At 42.7% G+C, this 23,546-nt stretch overlaps 1 protein-coding gene across 4 annotated transcripts in view; it reads left to right on the top strand.

Annotated features, from left to right (window-relative positions):
* The window catches only part of prdm5 (PR domain containing 5), a 95,497-nt gene that overhangs the window by 7,364 nt on the left and 64,587 nt on the right, over nucleotides 1-23,546 (top strand). For all 4 annotated transcript variants that reach the window (XM_063015174.1, XM_063015172.1, XM_063015173.1 and 1 more), the window contains 10 exons: nucleotides 60-222; nucleotides 2,251-2,428; nucleotides 3,220-3,315; nucleotides 4,219-4,340; nucleotides 6,694-6,773; nucleotides 12,797-12,881; nucleotides 12,986-13,143; nucleotides 14,310-14,403; nucleotides 18,443-18,603; nucleotides 21,075-21,168. In XM_063015174.1, the coding sequence (XP_062871244.1) occupies nucleotides 60-222; nucleotides 2,251-2,428; nucleotides 3,220-3,315; nucleotides 4,219-4,340; nucleotides 6,694-6,773; nucleotides 12,797-12,881; nucleotides 12,986-13,143; nucleotides 14,310-14,403; nucleotides 18,443-18,603; nucleotides 21,075-21,168 (1,231 nt within the window). The remainder of the gene's footprint in view (nucleotides 1-59; nucleotides 223-2,250; nucleotides 2,429-3,219; nucleotides 3,316-4,218; nucleotides 4,341-6,693; nucleotides 6,774-12,796; nucleotides 12,882-12,985; nucleotides 13,144-14,309; nucleotides 14,404-18,442; nucleotides 18,604-21,074; nucleotides 21,169-23,546) is intronic.

Below are 23,546 nucleotides of genomic sequence, written 5' to 3' on the forward strand. Positions count from 1 at the left end.
ATCAGCCAGAACATTAGGACCACCCTGAGCTCCACCTGTTTGTGTGTGTTGTGTTACAGGATGGGGAGAATATCTTCTACCTGGCGGTGGATAATATAGAGCCGGATACAGAGCTGCTGATCGGCTACCTGGACAGTGATATGGAGGAGGACGACGAGGACGACGAGATAGTTAAAGATGAAGAAGATGGCAAAGAAGCCAAAGCCACAAACACCCAGCCAGGTTTGTGTGTCCTTCTTCTTCTTCTTCTTTTTAAATGACTTGGATCAGTCTGTAACTGAACAGTATGCAAGAGAGAACATCCAACAGACCGTCTTGTTATGGGGAAATAATTCACAGGATGGAGACGAAGATGAAGAACCTTGACTGTGTATCTGTTTTGCTTTTTAAACATCTCTTTTCATACACTATATGGCCAAAAGTATTTGGACACCTGACTGTGAGCTTGTCGGACGTCCCATTTCAAAAACAAATGGTTTTAAAACAGAGTGACCTCTGTGTGATCTCTTCATCTCTAAGAACAGCCACTCTTCTGAGACGGCTTCTCACAAGACTTTGAATTATGTCTGTGGAAACTTGTGCCTCTTCAGTCAAAAGAGCATTTCTTTGGCTGGTCAAGAAAGCCTCAGTTGATGTTCCAGTTTATTCCTAAGCTGTTCAGTGGGGCTGAGATCAGGGCTCTGTGCAGGACACTGAAGTGTCACTTTGAACCGAGCTTTATAGAGCAGAAACAGGAAAGGGCCTTCCCTAAAGTGTTGCTGCAATTTGGAGGCATATAATTATATATTTTTAAATAATCGCAACTCTTGTGGCTGAAACACATACATACAGGGGTTGGACAAAATAACTGAAACACCTGGTTTTAGACCACAATAATTTATTAGTATGGTGTAGGGCCTCCTTTTGTGGCCAATACAGCGTCAATTCGTCTTGGAAATGACATATACAAGTCCTGCACAGTGGTCAGAGGGATTTTAAGCCATTCTTCTTGCAGGATAGTGGCCAGGTCACTACGTGATGCTGGTGGAGGAAAACGTTTCCTGACTCGCTTCTCCAAAACACCCCAAAGTGGCTCAATAATATTTAGATCTGGTGACTGTGCAGGCCATGGGAGATGTTCAACTTCACTTTCATGTTCATCAAACCAATCTTTCACCAGTCTTGCTGTGTGTATTGGTGCATTGTCATCCTGATACACGGCACCGCCATTGGATGCACATGATCCTCCAGAATGGTTCGGTAGTCCTTGGCAGTGACACGCCCATCTAGCACAAGTATTGGGCCAAGGGAATGCCATGATATGGCAGCCCAAACCATCACTGATCCACCCCCATGCTTCACTCTGGGCATGCAACAGTCTGGGTGGTACGCTTCTTTGGGGCTTCTCCACACCGTAACTCTCCCGGATGTGGGGAAAACAGTAAAGGTGGACTCATCAGAGAACAATACATGTTTCACATTGTCCACAGCCCAAGATTTGCGCTCCTTGCACCATTGAAACCGACGTTTGGCATTGGCACGAGTGACCAAAGGTTTGGCTATAGCAGCCCGGCCGTGTATATTGACCCTGTGGAGCTCCCGACGGACAGTTCTGGTGGAAACAGGAGAGTTGAGGTGCACATTTAATTCTGCCGTGATTTGGGCAGCCATGGTTTTATGTTTTTTGGATACAATCCGGGTTAGCACCCGAACATCCCTTTCAGACAGCTTCCTCTTGCGTCCACAGTTAATCCTGTTGGATGTGGTTTGTCCTTCTTGGTGGTATGCTGACATTACCCTGGATACCGTGGCTCTTGATACATCACAAAGACTTGCTGTCTTGGTCACAGATGCGCCAGCAAGACGTGCACCAACAATTTGTCCTCTTTTGAACTCTGGTATGTCACCCATAATGTTGTGTGCATTGCAATATTTTGAGCAAAACTGTGCTCTTACCCTGCTAATTGAACCTTCACACTCTGCTCTTACTGGTGCAATGTGCAATTAATGAAGATTGGCCACCAGACTGGTCCAATTTAGCCATGAAACCTCCCACACTAAAATGACAGGTGTTTCAGTTATTTTGTCCAACCCCTGTACATTGTCCTAATACTCTTGTCCATATGGTGAAGTTACCTGGTGCTTTCATCCAAACTGATGGTGCTGTAAATGTATGTAAACGTTTGACTTCAGCTGTGTGTGTGTGTGTGTGTGTGTGTGTGTGTGTGTGTGTGTGTGTGTGTGTGTGTGTGTGTGTGTGTGTGTGTGTAGAATCAGTAATAAAGCAGGAAGATCACCCCTGTTTGCTGTGTGAGAGCAGTTTTCCCAGTGAGGAGGTTCTGGCTGAGCACTTACAGAGTCTGCACCAGAGAGCCAGCGCTGAGGACAAGGAGTTCAAATGTCGAAACTGTGGAAAGGAGTTTCCAGTTAAACAAGCTCTACAGCGCCAGTCAGTACATACACACTCATACCTGCATGTTAAAACAGCAAGCTTACACATCAGTTTTCTTTTGGCTGCTTCCATAAGTACTGTATCAGATGTTGCCACAGCTGATCGTTCTGGTCTGCAATATCTGGATTGGCACAGTTTTAGGGCCGGCACGGTGGCACAGGTTTCACTGTTGCCTCACAGCAAGAAGGTCCTGGTTTCGATTGCCAAGGGAAAGTGGTCCGGGTCCTTTCTGTGTGGAGTTTGCATGTTCTCCCCGTGTCTGTGTGGGTTTCCTTCTGGGAGCTCCAGTTTCCTGCCACAGTACAAAGACTTTGAAATGAGGTGAACTGGAGATACAAAATTGTCCATGACTGTGTTTGATATTAAAAACTTGAATCGATCAATCTTGTGTAACCAGTAACTACCTGTCCTGTGAGTAAAGTAACCAAAGTGTGTAAAACATGACGTTAAAATCCCTATAAATAAATAAATAAGTTTTACACCGGATGCCCTTCTGACGCTATCTGCCTTATTTTATCTGGGTTTGGGACAACTGACAATTGCACCGCCTAATGACTAGACTATTCAGCCATCACCCCTCAGACACCAATCATGTCTGTGCAGACACCCAACCAACCAATAGCACAGCTAAAATTCGAACCCAGAATCTTGGTGGTAGCGACCTATCGTGTTTTACTGCTACGCCAATCAAGTGCAAGCTTACACATTACTGATAATGTTAGTTTTCAATCATTTAGGTTTTTTGTTCATTCTTGGAGTACAAGTCTGCTTGTCTTGGTGTTTTTCAGTGTTCTGCACTGCACAGAAAGTCCTGATTTGTCAGTAGACGCTTCCAAAGTTCATCAGTGTGCTCTCTGCCATTCATCCTTCAGCTCTGAGTCCAGGTACACACACACACACACACACACACCAGTCACTTTATTAGGTTCACCTATTTTGTATGTATATTCATTATTCAATTGCATGAGCTACACCTACCATATAGATGCATTTTGTTGGTATACAATTACTAACTGTAGCTCGTCTGTTACTCTGTACTGAGTAAGTCCTTTGTACCCCATATTTTAATGAAAGAAAAGGCCCACTGGACCATTCTCTGCACTGTACTGACACTAATATGATAATGACATGATAGTGGGTGTTGTCCTATTAGGTGCAACAGTGTTGTTGGTATTTGAAAAAAACTGTGTACATTTCTTTTTCTCATCATTAGAAACACAAACACACACCCTTAACTCTGGTTGTAGGTGTACAGTTAGACAGTTAGACAGTTAGAGAGCAGAGCTGTTTACGCTCTGTGTGAACACTTTGTGATCACATGACACTGTTGGCATAATATTTTTGGATTTTCCATTGTCCCTCAGCAGTGACATTCAACTGGTAGTAGCTCAGTGGTGAAGGTTTTGGACTTGTGATCAGAAGGTTGCTGGGTCAAGCCCCACCATTGCCAAGTTACCAGTGTTGGGCGCTTGAGCAAGACTCTTAACCCCTCAGTTGCTTACATCGTATCCAGCCTCTGTCAAATGCCAAAATCCCACCAACACTGCTGCATCTGCTACACTTATTCAAGTGCCTTACTTACTCCTACACTCCTACATTACCTGAGAATGGCCCACTAACTAAATAATATTAGGTCATTGGGGGTCCTATGGGGAACATAGCCCACAGTCATTAATTATATCCACAGTGTGCATCCATATGGTAGGTGTAGTTTATAAATCTGCAATGAGAATGTCCAGTGAAAAGATATAACTGACCATGCCTCGTGTAAATGTGTGTGTGTGCAGCTTTGAGCAGCATAAGGAAGCATGTAAAGGAGAAGCTAGATTTATCTGTAAGGTTGAAAGCTGTGGGAAGAGATTTAAGAGCAAAGATGCCTTAAAGAAACACAAAAGCAACGTACACACAGGTACCATCATATACATGTGCACAAACACATATTTAGGATGTCGGCTGTGGTGTTTTCTCACTGCAGCAGTGTTTAATAATGCACATTTGTGTATTTATTTTCTTTAGTACTTTTTATTTTATTGTTTTATTTTTGATCCAATCTCACTGGTGATGCAGCGGTCGGTCACGCTTACTGAACACAGCTGAGATCCGGGTTTGTGGCCGTCACTCATTCTCTCAAGCACTTTTTCATTTTTTGAAATGGGATGTCCAACCAGGTCATGGGCAGGTGTACAAGTAATTTTGGCTATATAATGTATGTCCACAGTACAGGTTAAATAGCAATAAATGAATATGTAAATAAATAAATAAATTCTTTTTTCGTAGACTAGGAGGCCACGTTTTTTCCTGTAATCCTCTCACACCCTCAGACTTCCTCTCACAGAGTCTGTTGATATATAAATAAAAGAGTTAACATTGATAAATTGTTTCTGATCAGCTCAAACTGGAAGCTTTTAATCAGAAACGACTTTCAGTTGAAAAGAAGCCGTTTGTTTTCTCCACCGATCCATCCAATCTGATTCCACCAAGTAAGTGATATCAGTGCAGCTTCCAATGGACTCCTGATGTGTAAACAAACTGACGTAGCAAGTTAAACAAAGCTCCTAGCGGGACTACTGTTGCTGAAAGGATCGAGTGAGGACCACACACATGCATGTGTTAGTGTGTGATTGAGTGTGTACGCTGAAGTGGTATTCTACACTAAAGTGATAGCAAGAGGCCTGGAAAGCTCTGAAAGCACTCAGACTAGTTTTTGTTCTGAACCGGAGTCCATTCGGACCTTGGTCGTGTCTAAAAGTGTCTTTATGTTCAGGTGCGGCCCGGGGTTCAGAGCTCCGATCTGCTTAAAAACGACGGTCTGGGATTTGCTTTAAGTGAGCTTCACGTGATCTGCTCCAGAGGCCGGAAACGGAGTGATGTGATTAAATAAACATGTGTTACTCAAGATCTGGACGCTGTGATGGACTGATAAAACAGTGAGACCAGACAGACGAGCAGGACGAGGACGAGCTTCATTCATACGGAGAAAGAAAGAAACACGAGTAACTAGAACTAGAGTAAAACACGTGGTTTTGTATTAATCATGCAGCTTTGTCTTTAAGAATTCACCTAAATCAGTAACAAAGCAAAATGATTAAAGGAACAATGTATGCACCAGGGAACACTGGGCTCGAGGCAGGAATACCCCGGACATTATACTGTAGATTCCCAGCAGGTTGGTGGCACCACTGAGATTAAAACCCGAATCTCTGAAAATACACCACAGTAACTGTAAACAATAGCAGTAGCGTAAATAGTTTTCCTTTTTTAATGTTTTTTATGACATGGCTTTTATGAAACCGTGTGCAGTTTGGATTTGTATTTGGTGCTTGTGCTTTCTCAGTCCTGTGCTGATTCTATTTAACCAATCAATCGTCTGCACTGTTTCTTGCTCCTCCCACCAGGTCTCTGGTTGAGATGGGTAAGGGTACATTTACATGAGAAGCAGCAAAACTGTTTTTGCGCTGGCTGTGCCGTTGTTTCCTATGCAGTGAGACACTTTTTTGCTGCGTTGGGCTGGCGATTTTTGCACTTGCCGCAGCACTTAAAGCGCTGACCTTTTTAAAGCGCTTCCAATAAGACGAACTGTTTGACATGACTCGTTAAAAGCGACAGAACAAACGAAAGTTAACGTGACTTATTGCATTAAAACATCGAGCGAGGAATTTCATTAGTGGTGAGAACTTATGAGCAGTGATAATTAAGAGAAGTTTAGTGCTCCTGTCTCCTTCTTTTAGTACATTAAACCACTTTAAGCTTTGGTTTTTTTTTTAACGATAAGCGTTTTAGACTCTCAGAAAAAAGCTGATTTTTACAATTTCTCAAAACCTCGAGCTGTAACACAAGTTTAAAAGTGAAACAGGGAAGAAAATCCAGATGAACACATACATATGGAGCTTTCAGAGTGAATTTGATGGTTATTCCACACAAATGCAGATTCGTCTCATATTCGCACTTTGATGACGTTTTACTGCACTGCTCAAGCCGAGCGCCCTAACTGATTTAAGACGGGTACTGAAGTACAGTATGGCTTGCTTAGCAATGAAAGCATCCACTAAATGTTTGGAAAACACCCATCTTTATATCTCTTAACTCAATTACCCCGAGCTTTTGATTGACCGGCTCCCAGCTGTCGGTCACTGACGTCACTGCCCTCCCTGGCCTCTTCATAATGAAATCACAATGCTGGTGACTTTTCTATATAATTCTTTCGCTATATGTTTCACTTTGCTGTGAATGCGCTGATTCATTTTGCGTGTGTGTTTGTGCAGGCAGCACTCGCAGGAAGCTCATCTGCACCATCTGCAACAAGAAATGCTCGTCTTCAGTCAACCTGCAGGAGCATCGCAAGGTCAGCCATGTGTCCTCTCCTCGCTCCATCCATCCCTCTATTTTTCTTCCCTCTATCGCTGATCTGCGTGTCTCGTGCTCATCTCCTCGCTCCTCGTTTTTCTTCTCTTTCCTCCGTCAGTCCGTCTCTCGCGTCTCTCGCGCGTCTTCACTCGACTCTCCTGTTCTGCCTTTCTACGCTTCACAATGGCTCGTGTTCCAGCTTTCTGAATATTTTTATCTCTCACAGCATTTCTTTCAGACTTTTACACACTCTCTGCCCTCTCGGTAGGAGGTGAGCTTTATGTCGACGCTGTAACATTTTTTTTTGCCAGTGCAAGCACACACAGAGGTCATCTCTTGTGCTGTCGTTTCATGAACGTCCCCACCGCTCTCGTGAAATCAGCGTCCGCTGATGGATGTTAGCCAAAACCCAGTCAGGTAGGAAAACGTCCAAAGGCCAGGATTAAAAGACCTCTCAGTTCAGTGCTGGTTCAGACTGGAGTCTGTTAGCACCCAGAGTTTGGAGCGTCTTAGTTGAAACTGATTTCATAGTCAAATGAGATTTGATCTTTCGTTCATCTAAAACAATCGTCTGTGGTTCACTTTAAGTAAAATCTGGGGCAGATCAGGCCTTGTGTGAACTACATGGCCAAAAGTAAATAAACACCCCTTTTAATAATTGGTTTAAGGTGTTTCAAAAGTGTTTGGACACCTGGCCATGAGCTGATTGGCCTATTTAAAAAAACTGTACTAAAACATAGTGACCTCTATGTGATCTTTTCAGCTAGATTAACAGCCACTTTGGAATATGTCTGTGGGAACGTGTGCCCATTCAGTCAAAAGAGCATTTATATGGCTGGTCGGCAAGGCTGAGGTCAGGGCTCTGTGCAGGACACTGGAGTTTCTTTACTTTAAACCGAGCTTTTCTTCATGGCTTTATAGAGCTTTGTGCACAGGGGAACAGTCATGCTGGAACATGAAAGGGCCTTCCCTAAACTGTTGCTGCAAAGTCAGAAGCACATGATTTCTGTTAGCAATTATTCTGGCTGAAACACATGAATTCAAGAATTAGAAGGCGTGTCCTAATACTTATAGAGTCCATATCGTGTATATAAAATACATAATGCAAATAATTGCTAACAGCTTGGTCTAAATACTATATGGTCAAAAATATGTGGACAGCTGTCAGTGAGCTTGTCCCGTTCCAAGTCCAGTTAGTTTCCTCTCAAGCTGAAAGTCTAGGTAGGTGCTGGTGAAGTGTAGTTAGAAAATATAAGAAGTTCATAACATAACAAATCTACCGCCGCTCAGGTGACACAGTGGTGAAGTACACTCACCCACTACGGCTCATATCTGTGGATCCAGGGTTCAAATCTCAGTGGTGCTATTAGACAGTCAGGTATCTGCATAGACATAGACATGATTGACTAAGAGCCGAGATGTATATATGGCAGAAACAGCCTAGCCATTGGGAGGTGCACCTCTCATTGCGCTCTCAAGGCCGGCCCCAGGCCCAGATGGAAATGGGAGGGTTGCGTCAGGAGAGGCATCCAGCGTAAACATGTGCCAAGTCTGGTATTAGGGTCAGATCCTCTGTGGTGACCCATATATACCTCATTGATCCCCCCAACATCAGTGGCCAGAACAGCATTTTCTTCATCTTCTTTTCTCCAGGACATATTCACTGCCCTTTACGTTCATCCTGATTCCTCCACGACCCTAAACGATTTCGCCACATGTTTGCAGCTGTGTAACACATACGAACACAGCCGAGCTGTTTGTCTTCCTCTGCAGAGACGTCTCCGTACTGTCCACACCACAGCTCAGCCTGAATGACCAGATCCATCTGGAACTTTAGGACCCAGGGGTGAATAAACTGGCACTAATCGACGTTTCTGCACTGTGGATGACAGCAGCACGTAACTCAGCGGTTATTAGGGTCGACCTCACCGAGACCTTATAAGATCAGATGTCGGGTGCTCGCGGCCTGGTGTGTATGACTCTGTGCTGAACGTTGCTGAGAGAAGTTGCATTCAGATAAATGTTAACTGGCTGAACGGATTAAGCTGGCGTGAGGAACTGAGACAGACCCATAATTCCACCAGGGTTATCTGTTACAGGTCAAAAGTTTACATGCACCCACACATGCACGTGGGCATCATGTCAGTATTTAGCAGCAACACACCCTTTACAGATTCCAGTCCATCACTATGTCTCTTCTATACCCCCCAACCCACCCAACAAGGCCAATCATGTCTGTATCTAGACAATCCATGTTGTATGGGCTAGCTTAATTTATTGCTGTTCTACCCTAAGTTCTTGAATTTATGTTTTCTGAGTATCTGGGTGGCACAGTGGCACTTCTGTTTGGAGTTTGCATGTTCTCCCCGTGTCTGTGTGGGTTTCCTCCTTGTGCTCCAGTTTCCTCCCAAAGTAAGAGACGTGTAAGTGAGGGTGAATTGAAGATACAAAATTGTCCATGACTGTGTTTGATATTAAAGACTTGAGCTGATTAATTTTGTGTAACCAGTAACTACTTGTCCTGTCATGAATCTAACCAAAGTGTGTAAAACATGATGTTAAAATCCTTATGAATAAATAAATAAATAAATAAATAAATATTTGGCAGCCTTTGAGCAGATTTGTTACTGGTGTGTCACTGCAGTCCAGAATAAATGCTCAACATCTTTTGTTACAAGCCTTTTCCATTTAATTGGGCTCCAATAATCCATTTTCCATTTTTGCTCTCACTGGCTGCCACTTTCTGGTGGTTTTATGAGACACCAGTACTTTTCTGATGATGGGAGTTAATTAGCTGCTTAGTGAGTCTTTGTATGTATTAGATTGGTTTAATTAGGGGAGATTAGTTGAGCTGTATTTGCACAGACGGTTATCAGAGTGCTATACAGAAGGGCACATAGATGAGCTAATGGGGAATTATTTACAGTAAAGACTCAGGATTGGTGTCATTTACTGAATTGGTTTTTGATGAAAAAGTTTGTAGTTCTTATGTGTTTTGTTTCACCATAAGTTGGTTTAATCCTTTTGTGTTTATGCATTTTAGGGTTCTAATACGTGAATCTTTAGGGTTACAGTATATCTCATGATTGTAAAAGCTGATAAAGATTTGATTGTGTGGTTTGCTAAATTAAAGACTAAAGTAAACAAAACAGCCGATGTGAAAATGAACATATTTGGTTAAATAAGTTTGTGTTTGTGTAAGGGTTTCAGATTTAATTTGTTTGTTTTACCAGTGTTTTATCTCAGTCAATTTGCAGTGTGTCCCGTTTCCCCGGAATCACTGGGTGCAGTGCAGTAACACACCCTGGACAGGACGCAAATCTATTTCAGGGCCTCGTCCACCCACAGACATTGTCAATCATGTCTGTGTGTGACTGGCTGAAACCACAGTGGGGATTATAACCCTGGATCCCAGCGGTAACGGGCTAGCATAATTTACCGCTGTGCCACCCAAGCACTTGGAACATCCTCTGTGAGAATCGTCTTTATTAGACTAAAATGAGTAGCTACCAATTCGAATCACAGCTCTGCTACCGGCAGGTTGGGCAGCGACATGAACAATGATTGGCTCGTTCGTAGGGAGGGTGCTGGAGGGGATTCCTCATACCTGATACAGTTATGACCTTTGCTGGCTGATTAATGGTGCCTTCACAGAGACGGGGGATAATGTGATCAGGGTGTGTCTATCCGTGTGCAAATTTCATCCACATATGAACTCGCCTCGTGCAGGTCAAAAGATGCAGTCGACTACTTCACACTGCCGTGTGTCAGTCACAACTCTCCTCAGTCAGGAGTGGAGGTCAACATCAGTAGAGAGAAAGCATAATGCAATTAGGGTAATTGGATACAAGTAGATTGGGAGAAAAATTGGGGGAAAATGCAAAAAAAATGAGTAGCCACGTGGTCAATGCTAGCTTATCGCTGCTTAAGATTGGTAGCAGCCAGTCAGGCATTTAAGCAGGCATGATTGGTTATGTCTGAACGGTGTGGTTGGGATGGTTGAAGCCCTGCGATGGATTGCCGTTCTGTCCAGGGCCTTTCTGCCTCTCGTCCAGTGTTTCCCGGTTCAAACAAAATGAAATGAAAATGAAAATTATTGTTATGATGAAGAAAACATGAGAGGAAATCCAGAGCTTTTATTATATGGCTTATTTGATGTTACAGATTTACAGACGTCCTCGTAAGAGCGAAACATCCGTTAAGCAAACAATACCGGCGCCATCGACCTAGAAGATTTCATTATACAAATATTATAGTTCCTTCAGTGTGTTTTCTGAGTCTTAAGGACACATTGACTGACTATAAAAGCCATTTAAGAATTTACTGTCCAGTTTAAAAAAATTTGAACTTGTACTCTGACTGGTGAGAAAATGTCACCTTTTATAACGCTCGTATTTATCACTTGTTGAATTTGTGTGGTCTGCTAGAAGACATGTCAGTATTCCTCAGCAGAGACACATTACAGACTTTATCGAGTATTATTGTATTGGGTGGGTAGCCGTTTAAACTTCTCGTAAGTGGAATTATTTTTCCATCTGTTGAAGAACGGCTCCACGACTCTTTGCGACCGCTCTGGAAGGTTTCTCTCAGGACGTTTCCAAGGCTGTACTTTACCGAATCGTCCCCGAGGGGGGCTCCGAAACAACCCTGAACCTTCAATTAAAATACCTCTTACATGCTCTAGTGATTATATACTGAGTTGTTCTGCACCAACAGTGCTGTGTGTTTTGGCTGTGTGCACAGCAGGGACTGGGAAACGTATGTTAGTGTTTTTTTTTTTAATTGATTGGGACTGGAACATTGTACGTTTTTCGGTTGTCTAGTTTCAGATGGAATTTTTGACAGATTTAGTTGATTTGATTGTTGACGATCAATAGTTTAGTTTCATTGGGTTTTTGATGGATGTGGAGCATGTTTGGTGTAAAAAATGCCCAATCTGACGAATTTCTGACATCACACATGTTGGTCTGTGGTCTAGCGGTGTGAGTAGTGTTACCAACCAACATCAGATAAACACTTACATTTTATTATACACCGATCAGCCATAACATTAAAACCACCTCCTTGTTTTTACACACATTGTCCATTTTATCAGCTCCACTTACCATAGAGAAGCACTTTGTAGTTCTACAATTACTGACTGTAGTCCATCTGTTTCTCTACATACCTTTTTAAACCTGCTTTTCAGGACTCTCCCAGGACCACTACAGAGCAGGTATTATTTGGGTGGTGGTTTGGTCCACCAATCAAAAACATCCAGCCAACAGCGCCCCGTGGGCAGCGTCCTGTGACCACTGATGAAGGTCTAGAAGATGACCAACTCAAACAGCAGCAATAGATGAGCGATCGTCTCTGACTTTACATCTACAAGGGGGACTAACTAGGTAGGAGTGTATAATAGAGTGGACAGTGAGTGGACACGGTATTTAAAATTGTGTCTGATCCACTCATACCAGCACAACACACACTAACACACCACCACCATGTCGGTGTTACTGCAGTGCTGAGAATGATCCACCACCTAAATAATACCTGCTCTGTGGTGGTCCCCGGGGGTCCTGACCATTGAGAAACAGGGGGATACCGGCTAAAAAAGTATGTAGAGAAACAGATGGACTACAGTCAGTAATTGTAGAACTACAAAGTGCTTCTATATGGTAAGTGGAGCTGATAAAATAGACAGTGAGTGTAGAAACAAGGAGGTGGTTTTAATGTTATGGCTGATCAGTGTATATACTTATACATATACAGTACAATGAAATGCATTTTCCGCACATCCCAGTCTCTTTGGAAGCTGGGGTCAGAGCCGAGACAGTTAAATGCCTTGTTCAGACGGGTTAGTCATGAGGGTTAGGGCCCAGCAGGGGCTTCATGGCAGAGCTACGATTCAAACCCACAACCTTCCAGTTGGTAACCCACAGCTCTACCTACTAGGCCACTAGTATGTAACTCTTAAGCAGCTCTTGATCAGTGTATTTAAGCGACGTGTGACCTGAACTCTGGTTCACTGTTCATCCTCAGGTCCACGAGATCGTCGACTGCACAGAGTGTGACAAGAAGTTTATCTCGACCAATCAGCTGAAGCGCCACATGATCACACATTCAGGTATTTCATGCTCACCTAGACGAAGACCGGACGCCACTTGTCAAGCGTTCATACCACTATAATTCTATAACATAATAAAATAAGTTTGTGTGTTTTTTCCACAGAAAAGCGGCCGTACACCTGTGAGATCTGCAACCGCAGCTTTAAACGTTTGGACCAGGTGACCGCTCATAAGATCATCCACAGCGAGGATAAACCATACAAGTGCAAGCTGTGCTGGAAGGAGTTCGCCCATCGCAACGTCTACAAGAACCACAAAAAAGTGGGTGTTCATGTCTGTGTGTGTGATGTGACGTCCTCATCAGGATCTCATGGGCTTATTTTGTGCTATATATAGCAGTAAAACTGTAGGAATTTGTGATGTATCAGTAAAACTATCAGCTGGAGGTCACAATATTAAGTGCCAGGTATGGTTTTACTGACTGAACCTGCTCTTCAGGTGGAACAAATGGCTTTTTCTGTCTCAATTTTAGCTAAGTGGACTGTCGCTTCACAGCAAGAAGGTCCTGGGTTCGATCCCCAGGTGGGGCGGTCCGGGTCCTTTCTGTGTGGAGTTTGCATGTTCTCCCTGTTTCCGCATAGGTTTACTCCAGGTCCTCCAGTTTCCTTCCACAGTCCAAAGACGTGCAAGTGAGGTGAATTGGACACTAAATTGTCCATGACTGTGTTCGATATAACCTCGTGAACTGATAAATCTTGTGTAATGAGTAACTACCGTTCCTGTCATGAATGTAACCAAAGTGTAAAACATGACGTTAAAATCCTAATAAACAAACAAACAATAGGATGATGTGATAATAATATAATAATAATAGTAGTAGTAAAGGTGCCTGCTAGCACTCTAGCGCCGAGATTCTGAGCTCCCGGGTTCGAATCTCGGCTCTGCCACCAGTCGGCTGGGCACAATTGTCTAATGCCTGCAGCAGACAAAATTGCCTTCCAGTCTGCTGGGTGGGAATGACCAAACTAAGGGGTGTGGTTATCAACGCTGCGTAAGGACCTTGGTTACCAAGGGTGCCTTTACAGAAAGTGGAGGAAAGCAGAGATCGGCGTGTGGCTCTCCGTATGTGAAGCCGACCTCACAGACCTCCAGAGTATAAGTGATTAAGGAGGGACTGCGTACACATCGGAGTATTTGTGTCAGGTGAATGTACACCCTCCTGGGAGGTCGTCGGTGTCCCCAGCAGTGGATTGTCTATGCTAAAATTGAAAGATAAAGAGGGTAAAATGCATTAAAAATTGCAATAATAATAGTAACAATTAAAATAATAGTACTAGGAGTAATAACAATGATGATAATATTACTACTACTGGTATAATAATCATTATTATAATAATTATGATGATTATTATTATTTTGCTGTTCATTCTATAACAGTGGTATCTTGTAAAAATAAAAGACCTCTTTTTACCCGTCCTGTTCTGCAGACACATTCGGAGGAGAGGCCGTTTCAGTGTGAGGAGTGTAAGGCCCTGTTCCGCACCCCGTTCTCCCTACAGCGTCATCTCCTCATCCACAACAGTAAGATATACCTCATTCCCAAACCATGTGTTTGTGTGTGATTTAAAAACATTACTGTGTTTTTATACAGTACCTATGTAATCAGTTTCAGTCATAATGAGGCAGAATTCTGCCCTGCATGTCATTTTTAAAAGGCTTCATTAGCCTCACTTAAGGCATTTGCAGTCACCCTTCCAGTTCATCCCGGTGGACTAGAGGTCATGCTTTTGTGCAGGCCTTAATTGAAAGCTGACAGTAAACTTTAGCTTTCATCTCAGTCCATTTCCAGCCCCTTTGCTACTGTTGTGTGTGAATGTGTGTTTAGAGCTGGCACGATGGCCCTGTCCTCTGCCTTTTATGTCTAGACCGATGACACAGAGGGTACAGAATGGTAGACGGCTCCAGCTGTCCCTCACGGGGGCCAGTGCCTGCCTTCCCTGTACTCGACGGACTTCTTTTACTCTTTTACTTCTTTTACTAAGTGAGGGACAGACTGAAAGAAGAAAGATGATCACATATAAAAACTAGAAAAGATTAATTATGTGTGTGTGTGTGTGTGTGTGTGTGTGTGTGTGATTACAGTGTACAAACTTCTCACTGTGAGAAAATAGAACATGTTATTTTAGGAATTTCTTCCAAAATAAATCTGCTGTTGTGAGAATGAATGAAACCCTTTTGCTCTTTCAACAAGGTCAACGAAATTACTGGGATTAGTCTTTAAACATACCTATATAACAGATAGGGTGTGTGTGTGTGTGTGTGTGTTCCACAAATATTCAAACTGCTGACACGATCAGCATATAAAGAAACCGTAGTCAAAGGGAAACTGAGTCAACCATAATTATATTAATTTAAGAAGAATTTAAATTATCCAACACCCATTGTAATAATTGTTTAAGCATTTTGATAAAAGGGACTGAAACCTAACTGGGTCGGTGGAGTTCCTGAGTCTTTAAAATTAGTTTCTTAAAATTTGTCTTTTGTCTTTTTGAGCAGAGCAGATACACTTAGGCTGTAGGAACAGACAGAGGTGATTGTGGTACAAGTGAACTGTTGCTCACGCTTCTTTCAGGTCATCCAGCAACCTTTAACAAATAGCCACTTTTTCCTACATTTCTATTATTAGTCCAGGAGGATTTGTGGTTTTATGAACGTATTAAGCCACTCCTGTCAGCACAGGGGTGTTTAATGTGTTTGTGTTGGACTGTAATGGCCGGTCCAACACGTGTTCTCGCTCTGTGCCCAGTGTTTCAGGGTTGGGTTGTTGGGTCGTCGGGTCGTCGACCACCTCAATCATTTGGATGGCATGCTTTCAGGGGAAGGATGAATAGAGAATGTAGTTTCCTATTGTGGCACCCAGACTGGTTGTCTTGGACGTGAAACATGCAGCACGGTGCCATTTGGCAACTCTGGCCCTCTGTAACTGCTTTTTTTGGTCAAATTCATGACAATGAGTCACAGTCACAGTGGGACCAGTTTCCCAACAATCACTGGGCTCGGGGCAGCAACACGCCTCAGACTGGATGCTGGACGGCTGTGAGTGTATGTCAGAATTGTTGATATAAGAGCAGTGGCTGGCTTTATGTGTAGCAGAGGAAGCTGCTGTCTTGTGAGAAGGACGTGCTGGAAGAAATCTGAATCAAAAACCAAACAAAAGCCAGTCAGTGCACGTTTTTTTTGGGACGTATTGGTCAGACAATGTAAATACGCACCTGAAGTATTTCCCCCTGCTGTATTTCTGAATGAAAGCTTTGATAAAGGGAATTGTATTGAAAAATCCACTAAACTGAATAACCGACCTCGAACAGCATTAAAAATCGATTCCAGATGTAAGAATTTTCATTAAAAATGCTCCACTGCACATTTTCGGCTGGTTGGACTCCGATCCAAACACCAACTCAACAATGTGATGAGTGTAGGAAACATTTTTACACAGAACAGATTGGGAGCCTGCGCTAGCTCACTGTGGTGGCGGTTAAGCTTCCGTGCCAGTGACCAGAAGGTTGTGGGTTTAAATACCAAGACTGCCAAAGAGCCCCTGGCGAGCCCTTCAGCGAGACTCCTAAGCCACATGTGCTCAGTTGTAGGTCTAGATCGGATTCTGCCAAGTCGTAACCTGAAATATTTAAATGTGCGAATCTAGCCTTCAATAACCATCTTCACTCCACACTGTGTGAAAGCTTTCCACTTTATTATAGAACATCACCACTGGGATTCGCTTCAGTTTAGCCCATGCCTGGCCTGCTGTTGTGTTTCGGAGCATGCCCACAGGGTTGAGGTCGTAGCTCTGTCCAGGATTTCACACCAAACTCAGTACGTTATCTTTCTGGATCTTTCACATCCACGTGGACCTCACATTTAAAAGAAATGAATGTTCTGCACACACACGTCACTAAATGCGGACCTTGTTTTTCAGAAATCACAGATTTCACAGATTTTTAAGGAAAAGAGCCACATTTCACAGCAATCATTAAATTACACTCGTAAATTGAATGATAGAATAAATAGAAGCTACAATACACAGCACAGCTACCTTAATAGTTTAATGTAAACCTAGAACATCCAGTGACGGTGCTTCATGTTTAAAAATTCTCATCCGTGTTTTGACCTCCCCGCCCACTCCCCTGCGTCCACAGAAATGGTTGGAAATTTTCCAAACTCCGTTACCTAGGTCGTGTTTTTAGCTGCTTTAGACTTAGACATCTTGGACATTTTGACTAACCAATTGCTAACTGAATTGTCGTTGCAAATTCACATTCAGTTCACATCCATATTGTTTCATCAAACTGCCTAAAGTTGTAGCATGATTTGTCATTCCAGAGATTGTTTCAGCTACTCAAGAGACCAAAGGCGGCGTGCTTTGCACCACGTTTAGCATTTTGCTTGGTGATCTGAGGCTTGTCTGATGCAGCCTTGGAAACCCTGTCTGTAAAGCAGATGAACTGGAATTCGGCTAGGAATTCTCTTACTGGACATTCATTAAGAAATTCATTAAGCTAAAAGAGCTTTGTAGTGCGTCCCACTCTACAGATGTTTGTATATAAATGCTGTATTGCAGCATGGCTTATTTTAGGGGCGGCATGGTGGTTAAGTGGGTAGCACTGTCGCCTCACAGCAAAAAGGTCCTGGGTTCGATCCCCAGGTGGGGTGGTCTGGGTTCTTTCTGTGTAGAGTTTGCATGTTCTCCCCGTGTCTATGTGGGTTTCCGCAAGTGAGGTGACTTGGAGATACAAAATTGTCCATGACTGTGTTTGACATTAAACTTGAACTGATGAATCTTGTGTAATGAGTAACGTTTCTGTCATGAATGTGACAAGTGTAAAACATGACGTTAAAATCCTAATAAACAAAAATTGTATTTTTTTATTTTATAAACCTGATGAACCGCCTTTAACAAATTCACTGATTATTGAACACACCCCTCTGGATCTTTTTTTGGACATTCTGCTAAACAGAGTTACATTCACAAACAGCAGCTGCTCCTAAAAACCCTATATGAGGAACAGTTTCTAGTCTTTAAATCTGAGATCTGGAGTAGCGTTTGTTTCATTTTTATTGTTTCTAACTCAAACCAGAGCCTCAGCCTGGAAAGACACATTTGGATTTTTTTCCAGCGTCCATATTTTTGTGGAAAGTTTCCATTATTGTGTGGTTTCTATAAAAACGAACCAAGCTTTTAAAGGAAACTTTCAAAGCGCTCGGGCTTTTCGGAGGAACGGCGCGGACCCTCGCTTCAGTCTTTATTTGTTTACCACTTCATTTTTCTTTTTTATTTCTCGCACTTCCTTCACCACAGACACAAGTACAAACACCCAGCAGGGAAAATATCGTGAAGAGAATAATAGAACCATTCGTGTAGCCAGACAGACACTTCACTTCACTAAGCGGTGGTGAAGTGGCTCCCACAAAGCCGTCGGGACGCAGATTGAAAAAGCTGGACACGTGTTGACGCTCGGAACAAAAAGATAAAAAGCCGAGATGCTTTTTTATCCAGAAGAAATTGTTGCTCTTTTGCTGAGTGCCTCTTCCGATCTGATCTGTTCTTTCCTGATCTGTCCAGGTGAGCGGACTTTCAAGTGCGACCAGTGCGACGCCACATTCAAGCGCAAGGACACGCTGAACGTGCACATCCAGGTGGTTCACGATGGCCACAAGAAGTACAAATGTGACCTGTGTGAGAAAGCTTTCGTCACTCCCTCCGTCCTCAAGAGCCACAAGAAGGTACCGGACATCCCAAACTGGAAACACTGCCTGTCGTTTCTCATTTAAATACAATAACAAATAAAACAGGCTTTTTAAACGTGCAGTCAAGGTCAAACGTTTACATACACTTGTGAGGATTTACTGTCTGAGCAATTGAGGGTTAAGGGCCTTGCTCAAGGGCCCAACAGTGGCAACCTTGCAATGGTGGGGCTTGAACCGGTGACCTTTCGTTTACTGGTCCAGTATCTTAACCGCTTGGCTACAACTGCCTACGTGAGGGGACACGTACATTTAATTTTACTTCATTATTTTAGTGAGAGTTCTCTGAAGATCTAACAGTTTGCTCATATTTGGTCCCAAAAATCCATACCGCAACTTTGATTGCTCTGTCGGGGGTGTCGAAAGTTTTGCCATGTCCTTTTAAGTCCCCATTAGTGATGATGATGATTCACTATAGCTGGTGACTTCTCTGTGCCCACGTAAATGATGTCTGACAGCACATATGGCCAGAGGTCTACACAGACATGAATGGATATATCTGAGGTGCAGATGACAGACATTCCTAAGATTGAGCAGTGCCCTGTCCAAGGTATTCCCGCTCGAACCAGAGCCACAACCCTGACCAGGACAGAGCAACAGATTGAAATGAAATACAACCCCATAGTGAGGAGGTTTAAACATTTTTTTTCATTTAGAAAGCTGTCTGAAAACCTGGTGATCGCTCTACATAGACGCATTTTACGTCATCCTACACTCCCGAGAAGAAGGCATGTCTAAATTCTTAGAAAGCTTAAAATGCTGCCTAATGAGGTGCCTTATTTTGAAGTGATAATCTGACCGAATAACGAGGGAGCGTCCGATGCTTCCTTAGCAGTAAAGGCAATCCCAGCATTCAGTGCAGCACAACTTTTCTGTCAAAAAATTACAAATGTGTCGGACGAATGCGGAGCAACCAACAGAGTTCTTTTCAAATGTAAATAAATTCTCATTGATTTTTATTTATATAAAGGTACACAAGTGTCGTTTATTTGCAAATTCGGGCTCGTTAGGGACAGTTTAACCATTTTTGGTACACAGAGGGAGACTTTAGCTGGCATGCTAGCGTGTTGTGCCACCTCAGCCCGTTGGTTTGAATGGTCTAAGCCTAACTGTGTTAGCTTAGTAAGCGAAAACTGCGGTGATGTAAGTAGTGCGTCTAAATAATCTGCCTTATACTGTAAGTTCATTGTCTTATTAGAATCCTCTCTACTGAGGCAGCTGCCCAGGTACGCAGTCGATTTTCGAACAGACCCACAGAATTTGAGCAGGCTGGTTGCATTTGACTTCAGTCACCCTCAGTTGTTCAGCAGTCGCTAACCTTCCCAGATGAAGCTCAGTGGAACCTGACACAAACTTTTCCTCACTCCACTTTCCTGTTCAGTTTCTGGTGTGGTTCTGGTTTTACTCTGTTAACTGATCATGAGCGGTTGGGATTCTTATCAGTAGAACGACTGACGCTGCTTCCTTTTTCCTCTGAAGTCTGTCTTTATTACAGCCAGTGAAGTTTGACAGCATGTACAGGAATCCAGAACCCTGTCGACTCTTTAAAAGATGAACTCAGGCACGCAGTCCATTAGCACCACCGAGCTTTTACAGCATCAGACTGAACGTGAAGATTAAACGTGCAGCAGTTTGACAGCATCTAATGCGGATTTAGATCAGATTAAAATCAAACCAAATCCGGATCACATGATTTCATTCATGCTCAGTTACATTTTTAAGCACAGACTTCACGACAGTGTGTGTGTGTCGGACAAGTAAACCGTCAGTGTAAAAAAGCCAGTGTAAAATGTTCAGCTTCTCTTCGACATGTAAACAACACTGGAACAGACTGAACACATGGCCATGTGGTAGACGTGTGTTTGGTCTGCGCATGAGTGTGTGTTTGGGTAAAGTACATCTTAAGGGTTTATTGGGGGTGAGATAGAGGGCGAGAGGACCATACGTCATCACCAGCTGGCATCGGGAAGACCGTGAGCAATCGCCAGACCTGAACAGGCACAAATTTCCACAGACATACTCCAGAAAGGGATGTCCAACAAGCTCATGGTCATGTGTCCAAATACCTTTGGACAAATAGTGGATATAATGGTTAAAAAAAGGTCTGTACGTATGTGAGTGAGTATTTAAGGAAGGAAGGCTGAGAATGGGCTGAGGGAGTAGCGTACTAGGGAGAGAGGGAAATGGAAAAAGGGTGGAGAAGATAAGAAGTGGGAACGGAACTGACTGGATAAGGAGAGGAAAAGGGGGAATAAGGACGAGACCAAAAAATAGAAGGAGGACGTGACATCACACCTATTCTACTCACATTATATCTGGTTTCTGTTCTGGAACCTTCAACATTTTGTGCTAATCTAATGGAATATGACATATCTTTATCTTTTACACTGAGGATTATTAGTTGACCGGTCTTGGATGTCGTCAAATTGCTCTCTTTGTCTGTCCGGCAGACTCACACCGGAGAGAAGGAGAAGATCTGTCCCTACTGCGGTCAAAAGTTCGCCAGTAACGGGACGCTGAGAGTGCACATCCGCAGCCATACAGGTCAGCAGCACAACCCCCGCACGTGCAAATACAGTTTCGTTCGAACACAAGGTCACCTCAGAAAGCTCCGTCTGTTTACCCCATAAATCCGTATTCCCCAAACTGCTGAATGTGCAGCCTGTTATCACTGACTCACACAGATATTCGGATCAGGTTTCATGCATTTATAACAGTGTTTAACCTCGAAGTAACAGCAGAACAGCAGCAGGAGCACCGTGCGTACGCCACTACACGATATATCCCACCTATATTATGATAAATACATGTGATGGGATATAATCCTCCCAAAGATTCATGAAACGTTCATTCTTTCATTTTTATTACATTCATGATTTATTATGGTTGAAGTCAAACACTCATTACAAGGCAGAAACACACTCACACATGTACTCACACATGTACTCACTCACACACAGCACTGATTCAGAGTAGCCAGTCCAGCTGAGGACCTGGAGAGAACATGGTGAAAACAATCTAAACTCTTTACAGACAGGGATGGGTTTCCCAAGGTTCTAGTTTGATCCTCGCTTTCTCGCTACAGTGGTGCATTTAATGCATTTATGGATTTTGCTTTTGTAATTTTAGTTATAAATTGACATGAACTGGTGAGACTACTTATTTGCCTTTGGGATTAATTAAGTATCTATCTATCTATCTATCTATCTATCTATCTATCTATCTATCTATCTATCTATCTATCTATCTATCTATCTATCTATCTATCTATCTATTCTGTCTGTCCGTCTGTCCATCTATCTAATCTGTCTGTCTGTCTAGATGGATGGATTAATGGATGGATGGATAAATGGATGGATGGATTTAAATGGATAGATAGATTCAACTTTATTGTCAGTGCTCAGTACAGTTACAAGGCAATGAAATGCAGTTAGCAAATAGTAGCACCGTGCAAAAAGAACATCAGTAGACTTATATATCTATACTTAGTACAATAATTATAACAATAGATATTTACATATATGGTATTAGGTCTATATGCATGGTAATATACATAATAAAATCAGTATTACAACAATAATAGTAATAAGCATCAAAATGGGAATATTAGGTATGTATGATAACAATAATAATAATAATAATAACAAATAACTATCTATCTAAAACAACAGTATATCAAAGAAAACTAAACAATCTGTTGCTTTACTTTAATTACTTTAAGCACAGCCAGCTGATAGCAGAGCTATAGAGTTACAATCCCAGCTCTCAGAAGTGGTGGGCTAGCGCAACAGACCGCTGCTCCATGTGAGCGCTCAATCTATCAAATCTAAACATCAGCTATGAGATATTATCATGTAAGGAAAATCAACCCACTGGTGCCCAAACATCTGGGTCCAGTACTCGGCTAGTAGCTCCATCATCTCTTAAAAGTCCTGATGACAGGTCATTTTCAGTACAGTAAACACACTTGCTGGCCACTTTATTAGAAACACCTGTACCCCTGCTCATTTGTGTAAGTATCCAGTCTGCCAGTCAAGTGGTTTGAGTGTATCAGTTTACACAGACTGCTCGGTTGGTCGGGCGGGACCTTAAGTAAGCGGCGTGTTTACGGGCGGAAACACTTTGTTGATCAGAGAGGTCAGGGAGGAACTTTTTAAACCAGACCGGTTTGAGCTAACAGGAATGCTACGGTGACTTAAATAACCGGTGCTTACAGCCATAGTGAGAATTAATGTGTCTGAGAATGCCCGCAACATAAGGGTGTTTAAATATTTCACAAATGCATCAATAATGCAACTATGTTATTAAACTTATAAATAAACAGCTACTTTTTAACAAGACAACTAACAAATGCGTTTAAAGTCAGACGATCTCATACTTTCAATTCAGCGTTTAGCCCTAAACAATAAAAACAACAACAAATAAAATAGTTATTATTTTATGCCAAGTTCACACTACACGACTTTCCAAGTCGTCAGGTCACTGTACAGTTCACACTGCACAACCGGATCTCTTGTAATCGGGAGTCTTTCAAGTTGGTGTGGCTTTCACTCTACAAGACTGATCGGCGATAGAGGGTTTCACACTACACCATCTATCACCAACTGGAATCGCAGGCGAGCTTCTCTGGTCTCCCAAACTACGTTCTGTCACAAAAACAAACGCGAGAAGTGACGAGGGGTTTAATGATACCACGTCCAAAAATACACGTCAACAAGTAGCGAGCGATCAAAGTTTGTGCGCTGATGTGCAGCGTAAAATCAAAGAGAAACAATAAATGAATCTGAGTGGATTTTGCTTGGATTGTTCTGTAGTGAGTTGGAGGTTAATAAATATTGTTTTGCAATGCAGCATGGGTGTTATGTTTTGTAGAGAACAATAAGGTCAGAAATACTGTATAAAACTTGTGTGTGTGCTGATGT

The sequence above is a fragment of the Trichomycterus rosablanca genome, chromosome 19, assembly GCF_030014385.1.
Source record: "Trichomycterus rosablanca isolate fTriRos1 chromosome 19, fTriRos1.hap1, whole genome shotgun sequence".
In the NCBI taxonomy this organism is placed as follows: Eukaryota; Metazoa; Chordata; class Actinopteri; order Siluriformes; family Trichomycteridae; genus Trichomycterus; species Trichomycterus rosablanca.